At 50.6% G+C, this 23419-nt stretch overlaps 1 protein-coding gene across 4 annotated transcripts in view; it reads right to left on the bottom strand.

Moving 5' to 3' along the window:
* SLC12A3 (solute carrier family 12 member 3) overlaps window positions 1-3896 on the bottom strand; it is a 47850-nt gene extending 43954 nt beyond the window's left edge. For 2 of the 4 annotated variants that reach the window (XM_010365456.2, XM_010365458.2), the window contains exons 1-3: window positions 3601-3896; window positions 1917-2063; window positions 765-840 (exon numbers count right to left, since the gene is read on the bottom strand). In XM_010365456.2, coding sequence (XP_010363758.1) covers window positions 765-840; window positions 1917-2063; window positions 3601-3882 — 505 coding nt within the window. In that variant the 5' untranslated portion in view covers window positions 3883-3896. The remainder of the gene's footprint in view (window positions 1-764; window positions 841-1916; window positions 2064-3600) is intronic. The other 2 variants (XM_010365457.2, XM_010365459.2) reach the window with 2 other exon arrangements.
* Window positions 3897-23419: the final 19523 nt, after the last annotated feature.

Raw genomic sequence — 23419 nt, 5'->3', positions numbered from 1 at the left:
AATCTGTGCTGTTTTTACCTGCATCCTGTAAATCCCACAACAGCTCCATGAGGTATGTTCTATTATCACCCTCATTTTCCTAATGAGGAATCCAGGGCTCAGAGAGGTGAAGAAACTTGCCCAAAGTCACACAGCAGGCTACAGAGCAGCTGTAGGCTACAGAATGCAGCTTTTTTTTTTTTTTTTTTTTTTTACGGAGTCTCACACTCTGTCACCCAGACTGGAGTGCAGTGGCGTGATCTCGGCTCACTGCAATCTCTACCTCCCAGGTTCAAGCAATTCTCTGCCTCAGCCTTCCGAGTAGCTGGGATTACAGGCACCCGCCAACCACGCCTGGCTAATTTTTTTATATTTTTAGTAGACGGGGTTTCATCATGTTGGTCAGGCTGGTCTTGAACTCCTGACCTCATGATCCACCTGCCTCGGCCTCCCAAAGTTCTGGGATTGCAGCCTCCCAAAGTGTGAGCCGCTGAGCCCGGCCAGAGGACAACTTTCTAACCTGCAGGCTTCGAGGTAGAAGTGAGCTCTGAGAGGTTAAGTGGCTTACTGAGGGCAAAGAGCCCTTAGGCCTACTGACCCCAGGTCCAGTGTGCCTCTGCCACACCCCCCTGACCCCTGTCACTGCAGGGGCTCGAGACGGCACCAGGGAGGTGTAGGCCTGGCCCTTTGGTCTCTGCAGCTCAAGTTTAATCCTGCAACCTCGGGGCCTGGGAAGAACAGGATTCAGGCAGGCCCTCCCTCCTCTTCCCCAGAGGGGCACTCACCGATGCCTGCCTGGGCCGTAATCCAGGGCAGCCGCAGGTAGAGGATCACGCCCCAGATGTTGAGCATGCAACGAATCTGGGAGGACAGGGGGGTCAGAGGCCACCTGGGTGGACACCCCAAGGCCAAACAAGTCCTTGTCCCTTGCTATGGCAGGGTGTCAGGCACCTAGGCCCTGGGGACAACTGGGTCCCTTCTTCACCCACGTCAGTAGGTTCCAAGTCTGGTTCTATGGGGCAAGAGGGTGAGAGGCACCCAGAGACCCACCTATCCCTCCCACCTATTTTCCTGCCCTCCTGTTGAGGCCTGACGCTGGGCTACGAGCTCTGTCCCCCCTCACTGTATCCATCCCAAGCCCAGGATCCTGTGTCTGCCAGCCACGACCATGGCCCCAGTGGTCAGCAGTTGATCCAGAGCCTGGCATTTACAGGGAGCTCAGCAAATGCCAGGTGAGCCAGTGGCCCATGTACAAGCAGATATCAGAGCTCAGGGGCCTGTGACTTCAGCTTCCAAATTTAAAGCAAAGCCAAAGGCCAAGATGGAGGCTGAAGGTTCCAGGTGGGAGGGGCTGGTGTAGTTGCTGGTCCCACTGAGTTGCAGGGCCGTTCCCGGCTCTGGCAACACAGCCCGGGAGGGAGATCCCAGCTCTGAATATGAGCATATGGGGTTCGGGGAGGGCTCGTGGTTCAGATGGAGAAACGGAGGCACAGCAAGTTGGCAGCGTTAAGATCAGAACCCCAGCCTCCTGCCTCCCAGAGCAGGGCTAAAGCCTTCGACATCCCATGAGATCCCCTCTGTAAAGTCCCATCATGTCTCCAAAGCCAAATGTACTTGATTCTTTACTGTCTGGAAACTTAATCCTGCTCTACACTACAGCAAACTTTTTCGTTCCCTTCATGGAGGAGAAAAACACATTTACGGAATTGTGTGTTTAGTGCAGCCCCCTGGTGGCTTTTTAGGGAAATACAGTTTCTTCTAATTACTTCCTGGCAGGCATTAATCTATTATCTATTGATCTATTAACTCACTGAATTCATTGTACAGATGGGAAACTGAAGCCCCACCAGGGCCTGAGAGTCAGAGCTGAGCCTGGATGGAGCTCTGCCACCTCACCCCCATTTCTGGACCTCAAGCAGCACCCACACCCCACTCACCATCACCCCCTTGACCCAGCCGAAGCGCACGGGCTCCTCAGGGTTCTTCTCGCTGCTGGTGCCTGCCTCGTCCTCCACCAGCCCATCAGTCATCTCGTGACTGGGCCGGCTGTCAAAGGCCAGGGCGTGCAGGTGTCTGCCTTCCTGCTGGCAGTCCAGAGACCACGAGTCAGGCAGGTAGGGGTGCTAGGGACGGCGACTCTGCATCCAACCCACTGACCTGCACCACTGTGCCCCATACCGGGCACCCCCTGGCCCCTCAGCCCACTGGGTGTTGAGCTGCTTGAGGGGCTTTTAAAATGCTCCCTAGGCCAGGAGCGGTGGCTCATGCCTGTAGTCCCAGCACTTTGGGAGGCCAAGGTGGGTGGATCACTTGAGCTCAGGAGTTCAAGACCAGCCTGGGCAACAAGGTAAAGCCCTGTCTCTACTAAGAAATACAAAAATTAGCTAGGCATGGTGGCGTGCACCTGTAGTCCCAGCTACTCGGGAGGCTGACATAGGAGGATCTCTTGAAGCCAGGAGGTGGAGGTTGCAGTGAGCCAAGATCAGATGCCACAGGAGACTGGGAGTCCTGGGCGCTCCTGCTCATAACACCTCTTGCCCCTGGGAGAGCAGTGGTCTTGGAAGTGATTAGGCAGTTGCCCAGCCTTGTAACGGGGGACAGGATTATTATCACCCTGGAGAGATGAAAGCTTGCCCAAGGCCACATAGTTGGTCCCTGGAGGGCTGGGTCTTGAAACCAGGCCTCTACCTCTGGGGCACTGGGAGGTCTCCTGGTTTGTGCCCCAAGTGACTGATGCCCTCCTCTGGGGCTTTCTTCCTGGCACTTCATCTCAGTGTGGAGCAAAGGGCCATGTCTTGGTTTGCTCTGGGGTGGGGAAAAGTCCTGTCAGTTTGTCAAGTCTTAGCTTCAGAATCAAGAACAATTCTGGGCTGGGCGTGGTGGCTCATGCCTGTAATTCCAGCGCATTGGGAGGCCAAGGTGGGGGAATCCTTTGAGGTCAGGAGTTCAAGACCAACCTGACCAACGTGGCAAAACCCTATCTCTACTAAAACTACAAAAATTAGCTAGGCATGGTGGTGCACACCTGTAATCCCAGCTACTTGGGAGGCTGAGGCAGGAGAATCACTTGAACCCAGCAGGTGGAGGTTGCAGTGAGCCGAGATTGCACCACTGCACTCCAACCTGGGCGACAGAGCCAGACTCTGTCTCAAACAAAAAAGAAAAAGAAAAGAAAAGAAAGAAAAAGAAAAAAGAACAATTCTGCCCAATTGTCATATGGGAAAAGGGAGGCCAGACAAGGGGCATGACAATCCAGTTTCCAGCCCTCCACTCTTCACAGTCCAGCCTCCCAGGCAGCAAGCCTGGCGAGCCCCCTCTCTGAGGTGAACCTTCCCAGGCCCATCTTTCTCTATCTCTTTCAGGTGTGTACAACCTGCTTGCATGCTTCTACTCACCGGAAGCTCATTACCTCTCTAGGCCTCCCACTCTACCTTTGGGGTTCTAGTGATTGGCTAATATACATTCCAACATGTGTGCAGAGTTCTGCAGCTTCACTATTTCACTGGGGCCTCTCAATCCAGGAAGAAGACACTCCTCCATCCCCATGGCACAGATGACAGAACCGAGACTCAGAGAGGTCACACAGCAGGGAAGTGGCCAGTCTTCTGAGATAGCACTTACCTTGAGGAAGGAGTGCAGGTCGGCCAGTGTGGGCCGGACCTTCCGGGGCTCCCCAGGCTGGGTGCTGTTGGCATAGTGCTCATACGCGGGCACCACATCGATCGTGTTGTAGCCAAAGGTACGCATGCAGAAGGTGCTGCCGTGGGTCAGGTGGCTGGGGTGGCTGCTGTCACAGGCAGCTGGTGGAGAGGGCTCCTCACTGCTCAGCAGCGTGCTGATGGTGAAGCGTCCGCTACACAAAGTAGCGTCCCCAGGGGTCTCTGTGGCGGGCAGTTCTGCCATTGTCGCCTGGGTGTCCAGGGTCGGCAAGGACACATAGGGTAGTTTTATAGGCTGCGTCTGCACTGGGCAGGAGGCAGGGAGGTTGGCCTAAACCGCCTGTGGCTGGTGAGCAGGGTCCCCAGACAGGGCGGGAGGCAGAGCACTATTTGATTATGGAGATAGAGGACCCGCCTTGGATCTGCAGGGCTGGGCTGGCCCAAAGCCAGCCACTCCCTGAGTCCTGGAGTGGCTCCTCTGAGTCTGGGGGCAGCAGAGATCTCCAGCCAGGACCCAAGAAGCAACAGCTGTCAGAGAAGACCCTGAGGGGTCCTATAAGGGATCCTAGAGATAGCCTGGTGACCTGAGGACACACTATGGGTCCTACTCTATGAGAGTTCAAAAACCTCTCATATTAGTATTTGGTTTTAAAAAATTTATTTAGGGCGGGGCATGGTGGCTCATGCCTATAATCCCAGCACTTTGGGAGGCCGAGATGGGCGGATCACCTGAAGTCGGGAGTTCGAGACCAGCCTGACCAAGATGGAGAAACCCCGTCTCTACTAAAAATACAAAATTAGCTGGGTGTGGTGGCGCATGACTGTAATCCCAGCTACTTGGGAGGCTGAGACAGGAGAATTGCTTGAACCCAGGAGGCAGGAGGCGGAGGTTGTTGTGAGCCGAGACTGCGCCATTGCACTCCAGCCTGGGCAACAAGAGCGAAACTCTGTCTCTAAAAAAAAAAAAAAAAAAAAAAAAAAAAACTTTTTAGTATTGGGAGGCTGAGGCGGACAGATTACCTGAGGTCGGGAGTTCGAGACCAGCCTGGCCAACATGGTGAAACCCCGTCTCTACTAAAAATAAATTAGCTGGGCGTAGTGGCGGGCACCTGTAATACCAGCTACTTGGGAGGCTGAGGCAGGAGAATTGCTTGAACCAGGAGGCAGAGGTTGCAGTGAGCTGAGATTGAGCCATTGCACTCCAGCCTGGGCAACAGAGAGACTCTGTCTCAAAAAAATAAAAATAAAAATAAATTTTTAAATTATTATTTAGTAGTTTTGAATAGATGAATTACATAATTTTTTTTGAGATAGGGTCTTCCTCTGTCACCCAGGCTGGAATGCAGTGGCACAATCACAGCTCACTGAAGCCTCACCCACCAGAGCTCAAGAATCCTCCCACCTCAGCCTCCCAAGTAGCTGGGGCCACAGGCACACACCATCATGTTTGGCTAATTTGTTTTTACTTTTTGTAGAGATGGGGTCTCAAGTCACCCCAACCACCCCACCCTGGTTAGCCAGGCTGGTCTCAAACTCCTGGACTCAACTGAGTCTCCTACCTCAGCCTTCCACCTCCCAAAGTGTTGGGATTGCAAGCTGAGCCACTGCACCCAGCTGGTATAACATTTAAAAAGATGTACACACACACACCCAGAGTTAGTCTCTCTAGCTCCAACCTGTCTCCCAACGTCTATGTGTCCCTCCAGAGACATCTCAGTATATTTACAAGTAACTTCAAACCAGAGTTCAGCAGGTCAGAATTGTAATCCATATCCACCAATAGACTGACAAGCCCTGGGGTTTGGGACCAGCCGGTGGCCTCCAGGGCCCCTAGGCATCACCCAAAGTGTGGGTTTCCCTGGGCTCTGCCTGCAGGGCCATTGGGTTATAAAGCCTGGGGAGCCAGCGCCTTTCCTGGTTTCTGAAACCATCCCAGACAAGGCACCCCAGCTCCCATAAGAGCAGTCCCCCTACCAGTGCTGGACCAGGTCAGGACCACTTTTGCCAGCACTCTGAGGCCACACCTTGAATGCTGGTGGCATGGGAGCAGCACTCTCGTTACCAGAGGTGCCTAAGCCATTGCAGGGAGGTAGTGGTTGAAATTTGAGCTGTCAGGGGATGAAAGAGCTGGGTCAGGGTCTTGAGAGATGAGTTAGTGGGCACACACTTAATGTGTCGCCAGCAATGGAGGGCATATTTTCCCAGCTGTTATGAGGGCTCTCAGTGTCAGCCCCTATGGTGCTGGCCTCACCTGTGGTCACCTTTCCTCTCAGAGGCCAGCATTCAATGACTGACGGATATGGGTATAAAGACCTGGCACCCTGCCCCAGCTGAGGCTTTGGGTATACACCGAAGCTCACTTCTCCCTCTGTCCAGTCCTGCTTCCTTCCCTTCTACCCACAAGGACTGACCCCAAGAGGCTCCCTGTTGAATGCCCTGCACACAGTCCCCTATCTTGGAGTCTGCTACTCAGAAGCGGGGTGACCTAGTGGCTCACAAGAAAATCACTGATCTCTTTGTCACCTCTGCTGAGTTTCCCATCTTGCTGCCATTCACCCAACAAACCTTTACTGACCACCCACCATGCCATGGGTGGCGATAGGAGCCAAGGACACCCATGGTGGGCATTGTGCCCATGCTCACGAAGCTGCCGTGTTCGTTCGGGAAATCAGTGTGGAAACGGATCAGCCCAGCTGTGTAGTGAGGGTAGCAATGGGAGAGATGTCCCTGGAGGAGGGTCAGAGTAGGGACAGCCAGGGAAGGCTTCCTGGAGGAGGGGACCCCTGACCTGATTCTTAGAGAATAAGTTGCTCTTCCTGGAGGCAGGGGATAGAAAGGCCATCGCCAGCTCTAGACACCTGAGCTTGGCTTATGCTCTGGCTCTGGTCATCCTTGGGAGGGATATGGAGGGACACGCCTCCTCTCCCTCCCTAGCCCTGCCTCTTAGACTTGGGCTTACAGAGTTCACACAGGTCCCCCACAGGACTGGCTCCACAGTGGTCAAAATCCTTAGGGCTCCATGACCCCCAACAGCAAGTCAGCACTGGGTGATTGAGAACTCACAGGAAGGCCTGGCTGGCTCACTCTTTCCCCCTTACTAACCCTCTTACTCCTTGTCCAGCGGTACTGGGGGCAGGTGTACCTACTCAGCTGTAGGGCCAGGCAGAACAGGTAGGTGAAATGCTCAGTCTATGTTAGGGCAGCAAACACTGTTGGGCAGTCCACCTCCAAGATGAGGGTCTAGGAGTCCCACACAATCATGGATAAGTTTTCATACGTCAGTGCACTTTTCTGGGGAGGAGACAGAAATTTTATCCACCTTGTTAGACTCACAAAGGCAGGGATCTGGCCCTGTTTTGCTCAGTGATAATCCCAGGCAACAAAACAGTACAGAGTGGGTATTCAACAAACGCTTGTTGAATTATGAAGGGGACGCAGAAGCAAAGACGGCAAAGGATGGCTCCGTGGAAATCCCTGGCTGACAGAATGACCCCAAGCAGGGCTGATGAAACTGGCCACTCCACAGGCCCTCTCAGCTCAGCATTCAGCCTCTAGTTTCGCATCTAGAGGTGAGCTGAGGATAACAGGACCTCAATGACAAACCCCAAAGGTTACGATCACTGTGCACTTTTTTTTTTTTTTTTTTTTGCAAAGCTTATACATTTACCATAGATGTTAATTTTTAAATCTTCTCAGGGCACCTCTTAATGACCCACAGGCCTCCCTACCAACTTCCCTGGATTCCCAGCCCCTCCTCAGAGAGGCATCTGCCAGTGGGGCTGAAGGCTTGAGGGCCCCACCCTGGCTTTGTTAGGGGAGAGGATTTGTGGAGGCCTCTCTCCGCTCAGTCCCTCCCATGGGGCCCTCGGGGCAGATCTTATCGCTCATCTCCCTCTTAAACTGCCATTTGTCTGGAGAAAATCACAGCTGCCCTTTATCCGCTCACACCATTCCTACACACCCTGTCCCTGGGCAGCTGTGGAAAATTCCTGATTAAGATCTCACAGAAGAAGGAGCCTGAAGGGGCCCGGGCTGGTTTCCAGCAGCGCTGTAGCCCTGGGCAGAGTGAGGGGCCCTGACTGTGCTTGCCAAGGGTGACCTTGGGCAAGTCACTCGCTCCTCCCTCCAGAAAACCCTTGCCTGTTCAGCTCCAAAGTCCCTTTCTGTTCTGCAGGGGGACATTTGCTTCTTCAAGAAACCTCTTCTGCCCCTCTGCCTCTCCATGGGGTAAGATAGGGTTTTAGCAGGTCCCCTCGAAGGACTCATCAACAGGACATGCTGAGAGACTGTCAGACACCTTGTCCCGAAGCACAGACCCCCAGGAAGGGGAAGTTGCATTTGGATGGAATTTAATCAATTTCAGAAATGTTTACAGAGGCACTCTTTTTGATGGTCAGTGGGGATGCAGTGCTAGGTCAAACACAGTCCCTATCTTTCAGGACTCTGGCTTCCAGGAGAACCCATGGGCCAGGCCCTTCTGATCTGAGGTTCTATGTGACTGGAGCAAAGCCCTTGATTTGGCTGCAAAGAGTCTCAGTTCTGGCCGTTTCTGTGTGACTTTGAGCATGAAACTGACTTGGGTGAACCTCAGCTTTGCAGCAGCAAAATGGAAATGCCTCCTCTACCAGTGCCAGGCATCCCTCGGCCCTGGCTGAGTGCAGTGGGCCCTTCGGATCTCCTGGATCTCAGACAGAACAGGAGCAGTGAAGAAACAGAAACTCAGCTGTCAGGAAACCGGAGAAGCAGAAACCCCAGATGCAGGTCCTGAAACGCTAAGGACAGAAGCCCCTGCTGCAACCTCAGAATCTCAGGGCCTCCTGTCTTTGCGGCTACAGAGGCAACTCGGCATTTATTGTGTTCCTCCTGTGTACCAAGCACTGAACCTCACAGCCTAACCCGGCAGACAGACCAGCAAGGAGATCATGCAACTGGCCAGCAGAGGAGGAAGGCTGTCCAGAGGAAGGAGGGGAGAGGGGAGGGTAGGTGTGTGGGTGAGGATGGAGGGAAGATGAGGACAGGGGAGAGGAGGGAAAGGAGCTCAGGAGGGGTGTGGTCAGCGCAGGGGAAGAGGCAGTGGGACTGAGGCCCACATAGTGCTGTGGGGTGGGGAGAGGAGGGAAGAAATGGTGGGAGATGAAGCTAAAAGGGATCTAATTGTTTCTTCACTCCACTGCGTTTATTGAGTGCCTACTGCATACCACGCCCTGTGCTAGGCAAGGAAGGCACCACAGGGAACAAGACACAGACCCTGCCCTCCTAGAGCTCACATTCTAATGGGAGAGACAGTAAATAAACAAGCAATTCTTATAATACATTTAGTGATAAGTGCTGTTAAGAAAACAAAGTTTTTTTCTTAGGAAGGGTACATTAGGCCTCTTTGAGAATCAGAAATTCGAGCCAAGCTTCAACAATGAGGAGCCACCCACATGTGAGCGGGTATGAACACAGGGGTTCCAGATGAGGACACAGCATATGCAAAGGCCCTGTAGCAGGATTGTGGTGTGGGCTTCAAGACTGGCAAGGAGGCCTGTGTGGCTGGAGCAGAGGGACCAAGGAGTTGGCGTTGGAGACATGTAAAAGGGAACATGTAGCCTTATAGGCCAGGGTTAGAAGTGTCCTATTCTATTCTACAATGGTCAGGTTTATTTTTACAAGCTCATTTTGGCTGTTGTCTGGAGAATGGGCTGAGGGAGAAGGGCTAGGTAAGACTAGTCAGCAGACACAGTGGCTCACACCTGTAATCCCAGCACTTTGGGAGGCTGAGGCAGGCAGATCACCTGAAGTCAGGAGTTCAAGACCAGCCTGACCAACACAATGAAACTCCGTCTCCACAAAAATACAAACATTAGCTGGGCATGATGGCGGGTGCCTGTAAACCTAGCTACTCGGGAGGCTGAGGTGGGACAACTGCTTGAACCTGGGAGGTGGAGGTTGCAGTGAGCCGAGATCTCCCCATTGTACTTTAGCCTGGGCAACAGAGTAAGACACCATCTCAAAACAAACAAACAAACAAACAAAATAACCCCAAAAGCTAGTCAGAGACCACTGCAGGTACATGAGAGTGATGGCCAGGCTTGGGGAATAGCTGTGGGATGGCAGGATGGTGAGAAGGGTTGGGAGCTGAGATAGATTCTGAAGGCAGAGCCAACAGAACCAGCATTTGTGTGGATTTGTGTGGGGCAGGGTTCAAAGGAAGGAGGGACCCAGGAGAGCTCCAAGGAGGAAATGATTGTATCATTTCCAAGTAGAGAACCCTGATGGAAGGCCTTGAAGGCCAGGGTAAGAAGCCTGTCCTTTGTCCTGGGGTCTCAGGCCCCATTTGTTTCTGAAAAGCTGGCCCAGGGCAGCAGTGGTGTGGTGAACGGTGCAAGACAGAAAGAAATGGGGTCAGGGAGGGCCAGGTGAAGGCTATGACAACAGTCAGGCTGGAACAGACAGTGACCCTGGCTATGAGTTCCAGGGCCCACCCTTGACTACTCATAGACTTCGGCATCACACTGGAACCTCTAACAAATGCTGATTCCAGGGCCCCACCCTGGAGATTCTGTGGACCTGAGCAAGAGGAGGTGAGGGGCAAACATCAGAGCTTTTTGAAAGCTGCCAGGTGATTCTGAGGAGCAGTCTGGGCTGAGATCCAGCAGGTTGCAGAGGACAAGCTTTCACACAGACTCCCACCCCAACCCCATCCCCAGGTCCTTGCGTCCGGCCCGGTCCCACGAGGCTCGCCTGGAGAGGATGGGTATGATGCAACCCTGGTGTCGTGAAATAGCCGGGTAAGAGGATGCGCTGCTCGTCGGCCTGATTCACAACACCAGCTGCAGCAACGATACCAGAACTCCGCCGGCTTCCTCCTCTGGGGTGTGGCTCCTCTGGTTTTGAGACAGTGATGAACCCATACAACATCTTCCCCAACCAATGGCTGCCCCAGGCCAGTATGGCACCAGGGCCCAGGTGTGCATAGGGTGGAATCTGGGTCCCTGCCCACAAGGGCTCACAGACTTGATGCTCGTGGGGAAGAGGGGAACACACATAAAAAAAACCTGTACAATGCAGGGGGTGCAGAGAAACAATGGAGGTACAGGGCACTGGGAAGGCCTGGGAAGCCAGAGGCTGGACTGCAACCTCTCCAGCAACCAGGACCAAGAAATTGAGCCTTGAGGACGGGTGCAGGGGCTCACACCTGTAATCCCACCACTTTGGGAGGCTGAGGCAGGTGGATCATAAGGTCAGGAGATCAAGACCAGCCTGGCCAAGATGGTGAAGCCTCATCTCTACTAAGAATACCAAAATTAGCCAGGCATGGTGGCAGGCACCTGTAATGCCAGCTACTCAGGAGGCTGAGGCAGCAGAATCGCTTGAACCCAGGAGGTGGAGGTTGCAGAGAGCCAAGATCGCATCACTGCACTCCAGCCTGGGCGACAGAGTGAGACTCTCATCTCAAAAAAAAAAAAAAGCAAGAAAGAAATTGAGCCTTGAGGAGCCCACAGGTGTGTCTATTGCAGTCCTGGTCCTCTACCTGGACAACGTTATAGCAGTTGGACAGTAAAGTACTTGAAGCTCTCGATAGCTAAAGCCAACAAGGAAACATACATAATGAGTTAAGACATTTTCATTGTTAAAGGAAGGACTCCCAACCAGGGGTGGTGGCTTAAGCCTGTAATCCCAGCTCTTTGGGAGGCTGAGGCGGGAGGATTGCTTGAGCCCAGGAGTTCAAGACCAGCCTGGGCAACATAGAGAAATCCCGTCTCTACAAAAAAATTTAAAGATTAGCCAGGCATGGTGGTGCATGCCTGTGGTTCCAGCTACTTGGGAGGCTGAAGTGGGAAGATCACTTGAGCCCAGGAGGTTGAGGCTGCAGTGAACTGTGTTTGCCAGGCTCTAGTCTGAGATCTTGTCTCAAAAAAAAAAAAAAAAAAGAAAGAAAGAAAGAAAAAAGAAAAAGGAGTACTCCTAGTTCCTTTTTCTTCATGGACAGACTTCAAAACAAAACAAAACAAAATCCTATCTAGCCAACATTCATTCCACACTTGTAGATATGCATTAAACACAATCTGGCTATTTTGAAGGGCACACAGAAGGATAAGGCATGGCCATAGTCCTCAGGAACATACCATTCATCAGAGGAGGTAAGGCCAACAAATAGCCACAAGCCAAGGCAGGAATACATAAACCCCTGGATAAATGCTACATGGGTTCAGAGAGAGGATGATTTCCTCTGGCTTGTACCAGGGTAGAGGCAGATGACACAAAAAGCAAATAGATAAGCAATTATTTAAGAAGGACAAAGTCCAATGTTAGTCTGGAGCTTCCTGGCAGCCAAGGCAGAAAGTGCAATCATGATCAGTAGTCATTACCTGATAAAAGAGTGAGATTTACTTTCTTCCCCTCTTCGTCTTCTCATTATAAATAAATAAATAAATAAATAAATAAACAAGTAAATAAATAAATCCCGTCAACCCTTTATCTGTCCATGCAGGTTTAGCTGGAGCTCAGCCCTGCTGCATCGACACGAACTGGAGCAGTAATTCTAATAAAAATTCAGCCCTGTAATAACAGACACAAGCATATGTTCCTCCACCCTGATGACTCTGCCAATGTGCTCTCCCAAGAAACCAAGGACTCCAACCCATTGTCTTCACTATCATTGACCTTTCTTTTTTTTGAGACAGGGTCTCACTCTGTCACCAAGGCTGGAGTGCAGTGGCGGGATTACAGCTCACCACAGCCTCACCTCCCACGCTCAAGCGATCCTTCCATCTCAGCCTCCCGAGTAGCTGGGACTACAGGCTGCGACTACACTACACCCAGCTAATTTTTTAAAAAATTATTGTAGAGATAGGGTCTTGTTGCCCAGGCTGGTTTCAAACTCTTGAGCTCAAGTTATCCACCTGCCCTGGTCTCCCAAAGTGCTGGGATTACAGGCGTAAGCCACTGTGCCCGGCCAGCCTTTCATTTTCAAATTTCATTGGAAACCTATTCTTTTTTTCTTGAAAGCAAAAGGAGAAACATGATCATTCTGTTCCATTTTGAATTCCACAGGTAGACTTCAAATCAGAACACTCTTTAATGGATATTTTTGGAGTCTAGGGGCCTATGACTTGCTCCTGCTACCAGAACCAGGAGGCCTAGAATCGCAGAGCTGCTTTTGAAAGCTAAGCTTCCCAACCCACTCCCTCAAGCCAGGCCCAGTCCAGGGAGTGAGGAAGGATGTGAGCGGAGAGGCCTGGCTGAGATCTGTTCAGCCTACTTTCTAACCTGGTGCTTTTAGGTCAAATGGAGATAATTCTACCCAGTCATGGGTTTTCTGATGATACTAAGAGGGGATTTGTGAAAGCAGCATTTTGGAGGACATTAATAATGCTCTGCAAATATAAACTTTTTGTTTATTTGTTTTGGTTCTAGCCCTTAAGCTACCAGAAAAGAAAGGTGGGAGAAAACGCAGTCATCCTCTACTTGTTTAAGGCAGTGCTTTTTGGTAAGGGCAGCTGCTAACGTTTTTGTTGGTTTCTTTTTAATTTTTAGAAGTTGAGGCAGAGGGAGGAGTGGGAAGAGGAGGAGCTCAGGTCCAAAAGCAGAAATGCAGAGAGTTGGCTTTTAGAGTCATCAGAGCTCAGACCTTGACAGGCATTGCATGCATGTAAAAGCAGAGAACGTTCAGAGTCCTAGAAGCTCAGTATCCAGAGGCTCTCCAACATCATCTGGTTGACTCTCCGCCAAATACCTGAAATAAGTGGCTGACCTCCTTACCATCCCCCAGCAGAGCTCTAAAGGATCTTCTGCCAGTGGTCACCCAACACCCCAGGGTTCAGATGCAAGAAGACACTGGGGCTTGCCTCCAAGGGGAGTTTGCACTCCAGGCTGGGGCCACGGTGGACCTTCGTGCTCTGGCTCGGTGCAGGTCCTGCAGGGTATGGAGCCCCACAGTGGAAGTTTGAGGGGTGGTCTGGGGAACAGAAGTCGGCTCCTTACCTGGAAGGAGCTTGCAGTTAGTGGCAGCACTGTGCACTGAAGAGGCTCAGGACAAGCCCATTCAGTGCACCTGCCAGTGGAGGATGCGGGAAGGCCAGGGGCAGCCAGACACTGGGAAAGAGTATCTTTGATCAGGGTTCCTGGGTTCCAACCAGAGCTGTCAAGTGCTCATTCACTTGTGACTTCCTGAAAAATGTGCCCCCTAGCCCCTCACACACAATGATGCTCTTTATCTGATGCCATTTTTTTTTCTTTTTTTTTTTTTTGAGAGGGAGTCTCACTGTGTTGCTCAGCTAAAGCACAGTGGCGCAAACTCGGCTCACTGCAATCTGTGAAGCCATTCTCCTGTCTCAGCCTCCCGAGTAGCTGAAATTACAGGCGCACGCCACCACATCTGGCTAATTTTTTTGTATTTTGGTAGAGACTAGGTTTCACCATGTTGGCCAGGCTGATCTCGATCTCCTGACCTCAAGTGATCCGCCTGCTTAGGCCTCCCCAAGTGCTGGGATTACAGGCCTGAGCCACCGTGCCCAGCCTCTGATACCATTTTTAATGGTTAACATCCCAACATTAAAAACCACATTGGATGGCAGCTAGGTTGGCTTTGACCTTGATGGGTATAGAGTGGGCAAGGTGACCCAATGGGACTTGGCGTGGTGCATGTTTTTCCCTAACCAGATAGAATTTGTATCTTCCTATTTAGTACGTCTCAGACATTGTATGAAAATCTGTGTTGAGGAAGGGGTTTGGGGGATTTTCACATTTAGAAAGGTCCAGAGGCCTACTTCATCACTCCCTGCTTCAGTCACAGCAATGGTTCCTGACCCTAGCAGGGCATGAAAATCACTTGGGAAACTTTTACAAAATAAGAATCAGTGCCTCAGCCCCTCCCCAGGCCAGTTAAGTGGGAAGCTCAGGGGGCAGGGCCTTAAAAATCAGTAGCGGCAAAACTCCTTGGGTGATTCTAAGATGAAGCCAGTGATATGAACTGCAGAGCTGGCGCGGAGCTGGAGGGAAGAAGACGTTAACTAAGGCTGTGTCCAGCACAGAATCTGGCTCTTCTTGATAAAGGGATTGCTGATCTAAAAATTTTTTTTTTTTTAAGTTATCTTTCATGTTGTAAAAGGCTTTTAAAGAGCTTTTTCTCTCCTGGTTAGACACAGGAATACATGCACTGGCTACCAGCCCTTTTGTGCTGGATTAATTGCCCAAGGACAACAGGTAACCTTATAATTATTGGTTTGCACAGACAAGTATGTGTCCCCAAGTCAGACCACCCCTGACTCATCTCTCTGCCTCACAGGCCACATATACCCCAGGTCCCCTCCATACCCACCACATACTTACCTCTTGAACAAGGGAGATGCCCTAGAGTCAGGCTTCTGCTTGGCCAGGTAAGGGATGAACATGAGGCCTGGGACCTCTGGCAGGCCCCTCAACTCACCTGAGTCTTGCTGTTTCTCCTGCTTCAGGGTCATGGGAGAGATTAACAGCTACATGACACTGCTGGGGCATATGAAGCAGGCCAGCTGTGGCCAGGCCGAGGGGACCTGGGGGGGGTCCCTGCATCCTGGGCTAGCAGGATGGCCACACCCCCACAGTGTTCTCCCATCTCTGTAGGTCTGAATCTTGGTCACTTGCAGACAGCCCCTGCATCCCCAGCCAGAATCTTTCCCCTTTATATGGCCCTTCCTTGTGGGTTTTTTTTTTCTTGACACAGGGTCTTGCTCTGTCACAGGGGCTGCTGAAGTGGCTGAAGTGCAGTGGCTCAATGTTGGCCCACTGCAGCCTTGAACTCTGCCTCCCAGGTTCAAGCGATCTCCTGCTTCAGCCTTCCAAGTAGCTGTGACTGCAGGCTCATGCCACCGTACCTGGCTAATTTTTGTATATATACATTTAATAGAGACAGGGTTTCACCATGCTGCCCAAGCTGGTCTCAAACTCCTGGGCTCCCGTGATCCTCCTGCCCCGGCCATCAGAATGTTGGGATTGCAGGTGTGAGCCGCCATGCCAGGCTCTTGGTGGCATTTCTTAAGGCTTCCTATTTGATTATGGTGTGTCTGTGTGCACATGGACATAACCTGCTTTTCTCCTTTCCCCAACCACACAGTGAACCGCAGAAAGCAGAGATGGCACCTTAGTCTCAGAAATCACCCCATAGTGGGCCAGGCACGGTGGCTCACGCCTATAATCCCAGTACTCTGGGATGCTGAGGCTGGCAGATCACTTGAGTCCAGGAGTTCAAGACCAGCCTGAGCAACATGGCAAAACCCCATCTCTACAAAAAATACATAAAAATTAGCTGGATGTGGTGGCGCGTGCCTGTAGTCCCAGCTACTCAGAGGACTGAGGTGGGAGGATCGCTTGAGCTCCTGAGGCGGAGGTTGCAGTGAGGCAAGATCGCGCCACTGTACTCCAACCAAGGTGACAGAATGGGACCCTGCCTCAAGGGCCATGGTGGGTGCTGAAAGGATGAGTGAAGCTCTTGAGCCAGCCTGGAAGGAGGGACCCTTATAGGAAGAGGCCCCTTATTGTCTCACACTCCACTAAGAAGGAAGCTCCTTGAGGGCAGAGATCTTGATTCAGTTCACCATTGTGACCCTGTGTCTAGAATAATGCCTGGCATGAGGTAGACCCTTAAACATTTCTTGAACTGCATTCTCCACTTAGCAGTTCCTAAAGAAACAGGAACCGCAAGTTGAACTTGACATGTCAATGTCTTTCCCCATTAGCAAAGTTTTGGCTCATCAACGTTGACCTAATTTTGTCTCTTGCCAAAAAAAAAATAATAATAAAAAATAAAAAAGGCATCCCTGAGGTGGGAATCATTGATTTGACCTGCACCCATGTGCAGGCCCTGTTTTGAAGGGCAGAAGCCCAGTGGTGGAGGACGTGCCTACAGTCTTGGAGACCGTCTGCACAAGGCAGGGAGCTGGGTGGCCACAATGAACATTTATTTATGGAGAGCCCCCTGTGCGACAGGCAACAGGTTTTAACTTCCTCTTCCCAGTGGCCTGATGGAGTAGAAACTGGCGTGCCTGCTTCCTACAAGAGCAAACTGGTTCACGGCAATGGAAGGACTCACAGCTCCCAAGCTCTGAAGCCTTGCGGTGCAGGGCAACTGCCTGGCCAGGACTTGCTCCCTCCGGCCAGGGCATGGTCATTCCATGTTCCTTACCTTTCCCTCTTCCCATCCTCCGCCTCCCGCTGTTGAGAAGACCCTTTCAGAATTTAGTTTTCAAGGAAGTCTGACGTTCTTGTGCTTTCTGATGCCACTGACAGCTGCCAGCCACCAGAGGGCCACATCTTAAACGTCTGTTTTTGAAGAAAAAAAGTGTCCTTTTTGGTTTGGTTCAAATTTTCCTAAAAATTCAAGCCAACTGCTCTGTCAAGCTGATCAGAGACCCACCCTGAGTGTGGTAGGGTCAGTGGTGTGGTGGGGGTGTTGCCTCTAGACTGGGGCTATGGGAAGGACACATTTGGGAAAACTGAGGAAAAAGAATTTCCAGCCAACCTCTCCAACGAAAATGTCTCTCCCCGCAACAGCACTGGCAGCAGGCAGCTTTCCCAGCTTCTGGGCCTCACTTCCCACCATCAGTCCTCATCTTTCTCTGTGGCTGTTTGCTTTTCAGGGCTTCCATGCAAACCTGGCCATTTCCAGGAACAGCTGAGGTGTCACTCATGTTGGGGGGACCAATGGGCTTAACTTTGTCTTCTTCTTTTGCCATTTGGGTGGCATTCTAATGGTTTTAACTGAGGACCCAGAAAGAATCCTCACCCAACTGAAAAGCCTTCAGCTCTTAAGAAACGTGAGGGTGTGGTGGCTCGCGCCTGTAATCCCAGGACTTTGGGAGGCCAAGGTGGGTGGATCACCTGAGGTCAGGAGTTCGAGACCAGCCTGACCAACATGGAGAAACCCCATCTCTACTAAAAATACAAAATTAGCTGGGCATGGTGGCACATGCCTGTAATCCCAGTTACTTGGGAGGCTGAGGCAGGAGAATCACTTGAACCTGGGAGGCGGAGGTTGCGGTGAGCTGAGATTGCACCATTGCATTCCAGCCTGGGCAACAAGAACAAAATTCTGTCTCAAATAAAAAGAAAAAAAAAAAAAAAGAAACCCAAATAAACAGGGCCACCCTTACCCCCAGAGGCCCTCTCGCCACCATTCCCAGCCCGACAGTTTCCCCTCCAGAGCCACAGGCTGCCAGCCCCAGCTCCAGGAGGTGCTGTGCAGTCCCACAGGAGGCCATTAAACCGGCTGATGGGGTCTGAGGCCCAGATTCCCAGGTGACTCATCAGGAAATGGCCTCTCAGATGCCAGCACAAGCTGAAGGCCCCAGGCAAAGGGAGGGGCTGAAACTCTTTTGTGGAGCCCCTTCAGGGATAGCACACAGGCCACTGGGCAGCTGACCTGCCATCACCGTGATAGGGTGGGTCTCTAGGTGGAGAGATATGAACACCCTACCCCCTTAGCCATCTGCACGTCCTCGAGCAGAACCCCATTCCCCAGATCCTGAAAACACCTGCCCTGGTCAAAAGCACAGGCAGCTACTGTCTAAGAGAGCAGGAGACATCTGTTCCAAGGTCAGGACCAAGCCTCTTCTGCCACCCCACCAAAACATGGCCCCCAAATTCCGGCTCTCCTTCCCCAAGGCCAATAAGTGGCTCTCAACCTCCATTTAAAATGCTTTCCACTGAAGGTCTAAAATAAGGGGTTACAGATCTTAGCTGTTTCCAGTCCCAGAACGCATGCCGCATGCTGGGTTTATCACCAGAATGCTTCTGACTTACTGTCCCACCACACCTGCAGCCAGAATCTGACCTTTCCCCCCAGAATTCTCAAGCTCATGGGGAGAAAGCACAAATTCAGAGCTGGGATGGGAGTCCTGTACTTACAGAGACCTCTGGGGACTTCGCAGACCCAGGGACTGGATAAGCCTTAGGAGCCTTCTTTGCAGGGAGTGAAGAGGAAGGCCTGGCTCATTAACCTCCGAGGCCAGGTAGAGGCACTTCTGTCACCTTCTGAGGAGCCCCCAGGCTGTGCCTCAGCTAAGGATATTCCCAGGAAAGGCCTGAGAAAGGTTTCTGCTCCACTGAAGGACTGAACAAAGGGGGCACATGGCACTCTGGGAGAACATTCCAGAAATTTACTGGCTACAGAGAGGGGTGGTGGTGAAGGAACCATCCTAAACGGAGTAAATGCACAAGTTACTGTACAGAAAGGAACATGCAGAACACATCCACCAACGCTCTCCCACCCTCTCCCTTCTCCCACAAGCACCACACAGAGTGACTTGAGAAAAGCAAAAACGAAAAAAAGGAAAATAATCAGTCAACTGAAAAACGCAAAGAATTCTCCCCCACTGAGTTTCTAACACAAGTTACTGATCAAGTGAGAAAAGGCTGTACTTTGCCTCTTTCCTTTCTTTCCAAAATACAAAGTATTTGAAATTCCTGGTTGAAAAACACACAGTAGATGACAGACACTGAGGTCAACTGGGGCCCACATTATCCCGCTCAGCTGCCTGCTGAGCTCTTCAAAACTGCGTATCTCACTGTAATTTCCGATGCCCACACAAGCACAAACAATGCACAAAATCAGGGTAATCCAGTTCCACTAGAGAGCTCCCGGCAGCCCGTGGCAGGCCTGAAGGTCTCTGGGCAGCAAGTACTCTGGCTTGCAGAGGCAAGCCCAGATAGGGAAGCCACATAGAACTGGGACATACTTACACTAGGAACTTCTTCACTGTTTATACGAAATGCAAACTTAATTGAGTGTCCTATATTTTTATTTGCTAAGTCTGACCCAGATGAAGGGGCCTTATCTGCAGGCCATAAAGCCGAGTGCCACCTGAAAGCCTGCCTAGGCCAGCTCTGCTGAGGCCACCAAAGCATATGTTCTGATACTGAAGTCCCCTCTGGGATCACTGGCTCCCCACTTCCTGCTCAAACAGAAGCCAGTGTCCACGGCAAACTTTTTTGCCCTCCCCATCCCCAAGAAATAAAAGCTCAAGGGCAAAGGCAGCTGGGCGTACAGTGTACCAGTGCAGCTGGGTTTCTGCCAGCACCCCCTCCTTCTTTTTAAAGATCTGGCCGTTATTCACAGTACATCAAATTTCCACCCCCTTCTCAATGTTTCCGTGCTGCTGTGCAGCTCTGCAAGTTTCTGTCGTTGAAGGAACAGCCCTGAGTCTCATCTCATCCTGGGAGACATTATTCTCCTCCACCTTCTTTCAGACTGAATGCCTATTAAGGGCCCGCATGGTGAATCACGGAGTCTGAATCTAGGCACATGGAGCTGTTCGAGAGGATGTGGGGAGGAGCTTGGCACAGGAGGCCAAAGCAAAGCATTTGCTCATTCACATATCCGCTGAGCAATCCGCTGTGGGCCAGAGACCCCAGGGAGGACACACAGGAGAAGCTTATTTCAAAAACCAAGGTTAGGACAGGAAAATATCCTCTTTCCCTGGGTTAGCAACTTAGAACAACGAGTACTTCACTTAGGTGATCCGGGCCAAGAGGAAAAAAAACCAGCCCACTTTTAAAGCATTATGCACAACTCTGGGAACAAATCAGCGCTTGATTTACCTCAGATATTCCAGCTACCTAGCACGGCCCAGCACAAAGAGGTTTTGAAATGATCTGCTGAAATGGAAACTTGGCTGATAAATACATGTGACCTATCTAGCCAATCACAAGTTATGTGTGTAACGAGGCAAAAAAGCAGCACAGACCACTTGAAATCTCTTTTCAGGACACTTTAGTAATCTGTAACTTTTTCCTTTCAGTTGGAAACAAGTGGCAGAAAGATAGATTTATTTCCTTCCTGTCCCTGCCCTGTGAGGGATACCGATATATTATGGAATTGTCAGAAGATGGCTTGAGATGGGATGACTTCTGGATTCAGTGTAGGATAAAGGATGGGGGACATTTTCTTACATAGTTCTAGACAACTCCTGTTTAATGAGATGCTGACTTCTTCCTGATATTTCTGAGATGCAGGAACAAAAGCCCAATTCTGATATAAAACGCACATTTCCATCAAGAATTTTATATGTAACACTCTCCCCCTATTTGCTGATGCAGGGCTCAATTCCTCTCCCAGCTGACTGAGGCTAAGGGAGAGTTCGCAGTCAGTGTGGGGACTCTCAGGACTTTGGCAGGCCTGGGGCAACCCGCCAGCCCAGGGCTTCATTTTCTGACTCAGCATTCAGGATGCTAAAGTCACTTCCTGAGTGGCATGCTGGAAATTTGGCAAGTGATGTGAACTACCTAATGAACTAGACAAAAGTTCTGGTGCCTAATAGAGAAAAAGGATAGAAGAGATCCAGTCTAAAGCAGGAGGGTGTTGGCAGAGCTACATATGATTGCTAAATTTAGTATTAAGGGTTCTGGCTAGGTGCAGGCAAGGGTAAAAATCCAAAGAGAAAAATCACCCTCAGGTTTTTTTTCGGTCAGCAAATGCTGGACACTGTGGAAAAGTCTATAGTTCTTTGCTTTAAAGTTGCCTATTCTAGGATTTAAATGATGCATCAGAAGAGTAACAGTGGCTGCCAAATTGTCCTTAAGAGGCTCTAATTAGACTGTAAGTTCGCAGAGGACAGGAGCTGGGTCTGCATCCTGGCCCCAGTGTAAACGGGCGCTTCCTGCTCTTTGAGGAGGCCACCTGGCTCATGAGTTATTGATAAAGGCGAGGCATTTGTTGTGGCAGAGCTCACCAGTTTTGCTTCAGTTTTCCCTCTGAAGTTGGGGAGTCAAGGGTTTTTTTTGTTGTTGTGATTGTTAAGCCCAAAGAAGAGAATCTGTGAAATTAAATCTCTAGGCCTCTGAAAAGGATCCAGATCAAGTCAGTACTTTCCTTTGAGGGTTTCAGTGAGTTTATTATGAGCCATTCTGAGACAAGAACAAACCCTGACAGCCTCCAAGTGGCCCCAATTTCATTAGAAAGATTGAAATCTCACATCTGGAAGACAAGAGACGCCTAGTGCCACTTTCTCTTAGTCTCTCTGAGTAAATAGTGAAATCCTGGCCCAACATCTAAGGAAAGAGTTAGTTCTCTGAAAAAGTGAGCTGAAGATGAGTTCTTAAGCCAATAACCTGTCACAGGGTCATGACTTCTGGGCGTAAGCTGTAATCATGGATACATAACAACCTGATGTTGTGGCCTTGCAAATTCAGCTTGTTTCTCATCTCTGCACAATCCGAGGCCTGTGCCCAATCATAGAATCAGCTGGTAGGACAAGAACTGGGATTTGCTCCATTCGAGGCCTGGCCCTTCTGGTATGAACCTAGTTATCTTATTTCTCCTACAAATGTCTCTCTCAGCAAGTCCTCAACTGCCAACCAGTGACCACTTTTCTCCCAACTCACAGCTCCCCTAGCAGAGTAGCTCAAGGTCTGGCTGCTTTTCTCTCCCTTCTCATTTTAGGACTCATCTACAGGTCAAAGAACCTCATCCCCCAGATGCAGGGCTGGTGTGCAGTTCTCTCTGGGACAAGTAGAACTGCACAATGCAAGGAAAGGCAAATCCACGATTCTCATGGTATAGTGAAGAAGAGGTAAGCCAGGAGCAAACACATTAACAACTTGAGCCTTCTCATTTGTGGCATTGTTATATTTCTATCTGCAAGTAAAATCTAGCATTAGAAAAACAAAGCACTAACTCGCACTTTATGAAAAGTCCACAGAGTACTCTTATTTTTGAGACAGAGTCTCACTCTGTTGCTTAGGCTGGAGTGCAGTGGCATAATCTCGGCTTACTGCAACCTCCGCCTCTTGGGTTCAAGTGATTCTCCTGCTTCAGCCTCCCGAGGAGCTGGGATTACAGTGCCCGCCACCACACCCAGCTAATTTTTGTATTTTTAGTAGAGACGGGGTTTCCCCATGTTGGCCAGACTGGTCTTGAACTCCTGACCTCAAGCGAACAGCCTGCCTCGGCCTCCCAAAGTGCTGGGGTTACAGGCGTGAGCCACTGCACTTGGCCAGAGTACTCTTTTTTTATTTTTTTGAGATGGAGTTTCGCTCTTTCGCCCAGGATGGAATGCAGTGGCATAATCTCGGCTCACTGCAACCTTCGCCTCCCAGGTTCAAGCAAATCTCCTGTCTCAGCTTCCTGTGAAGCTGGGATTACAGGTGCCTGCCACCACGCCCAGCTAATTTTTGTATTTTTAGTAGAGATGAGGTTTCATAATGTTGGCCAGGCTGGTCTCGAACTCCTGACCTCAGGTGATCCACCTGCCTTGGCCTCCCAAAGTGCTAGGATTACAGGTATGAGCAATCCCACCTGGCCAGGAGTACTTTTTTAAAAAGCACTATTAAATCATTTGATTAGCTTAAATCAGCACATTTAAGCAGCACATTTAAGTTAAGCACATTAACTTGCTAAATCAAGTCCTCTAAAGGGGTCATGTTTCAAGACTTTCTAGTAAAGCTCAATTGAAGATAGGGTGACAAGATGGGACTAGAGGAGGAAGGCAGAACACAGCTCCACTGACCCTCAGGTTGCATCCTTCCTGGAACATGGAATCCTACCGATAAGCAGCAGTTAGTCCCATTATCTACAGATTATAGAAAAGGTAACAATTATTTTAACAACTGGGGGATGGTGGGGATGACCGCACCCTGTGACAAGACAGAAACTTCTCCTTACAAGCAAAGGCATCTTTGGGGACTCTTTGGGGATCTTAACATTCCGCTGGGAAAGAGTCTACCTCAGGGATCCATCCATCAAACCAGCAGAGCAGACCGCTGCCCAGTGTCTCAAGGCTCGTTGGCCCATTCAGGAACAAACATGACCTAATTTCCTCTCT

The sequence above is a fragment of the Rhinopithecus roxellana genome, chromosome 20, assembly GCF_007565055.1.
Source record: "Rhinopithecus roxellana isolate Shanxi Qingling chromosome 20, ASM756505v1, whole genome shotgun sequence".
Classification (NCBI taxonomy): domain Eukaryota; kingdom Metazoa; phylum Chordata; class Mammalia; order Primates; family Cercopithecidae; genus Rhinopithecus; species Rhinopithecus roxellana.
This window is presented reverse-complemented; position numbering and strand designations above follow the sequence as displayed.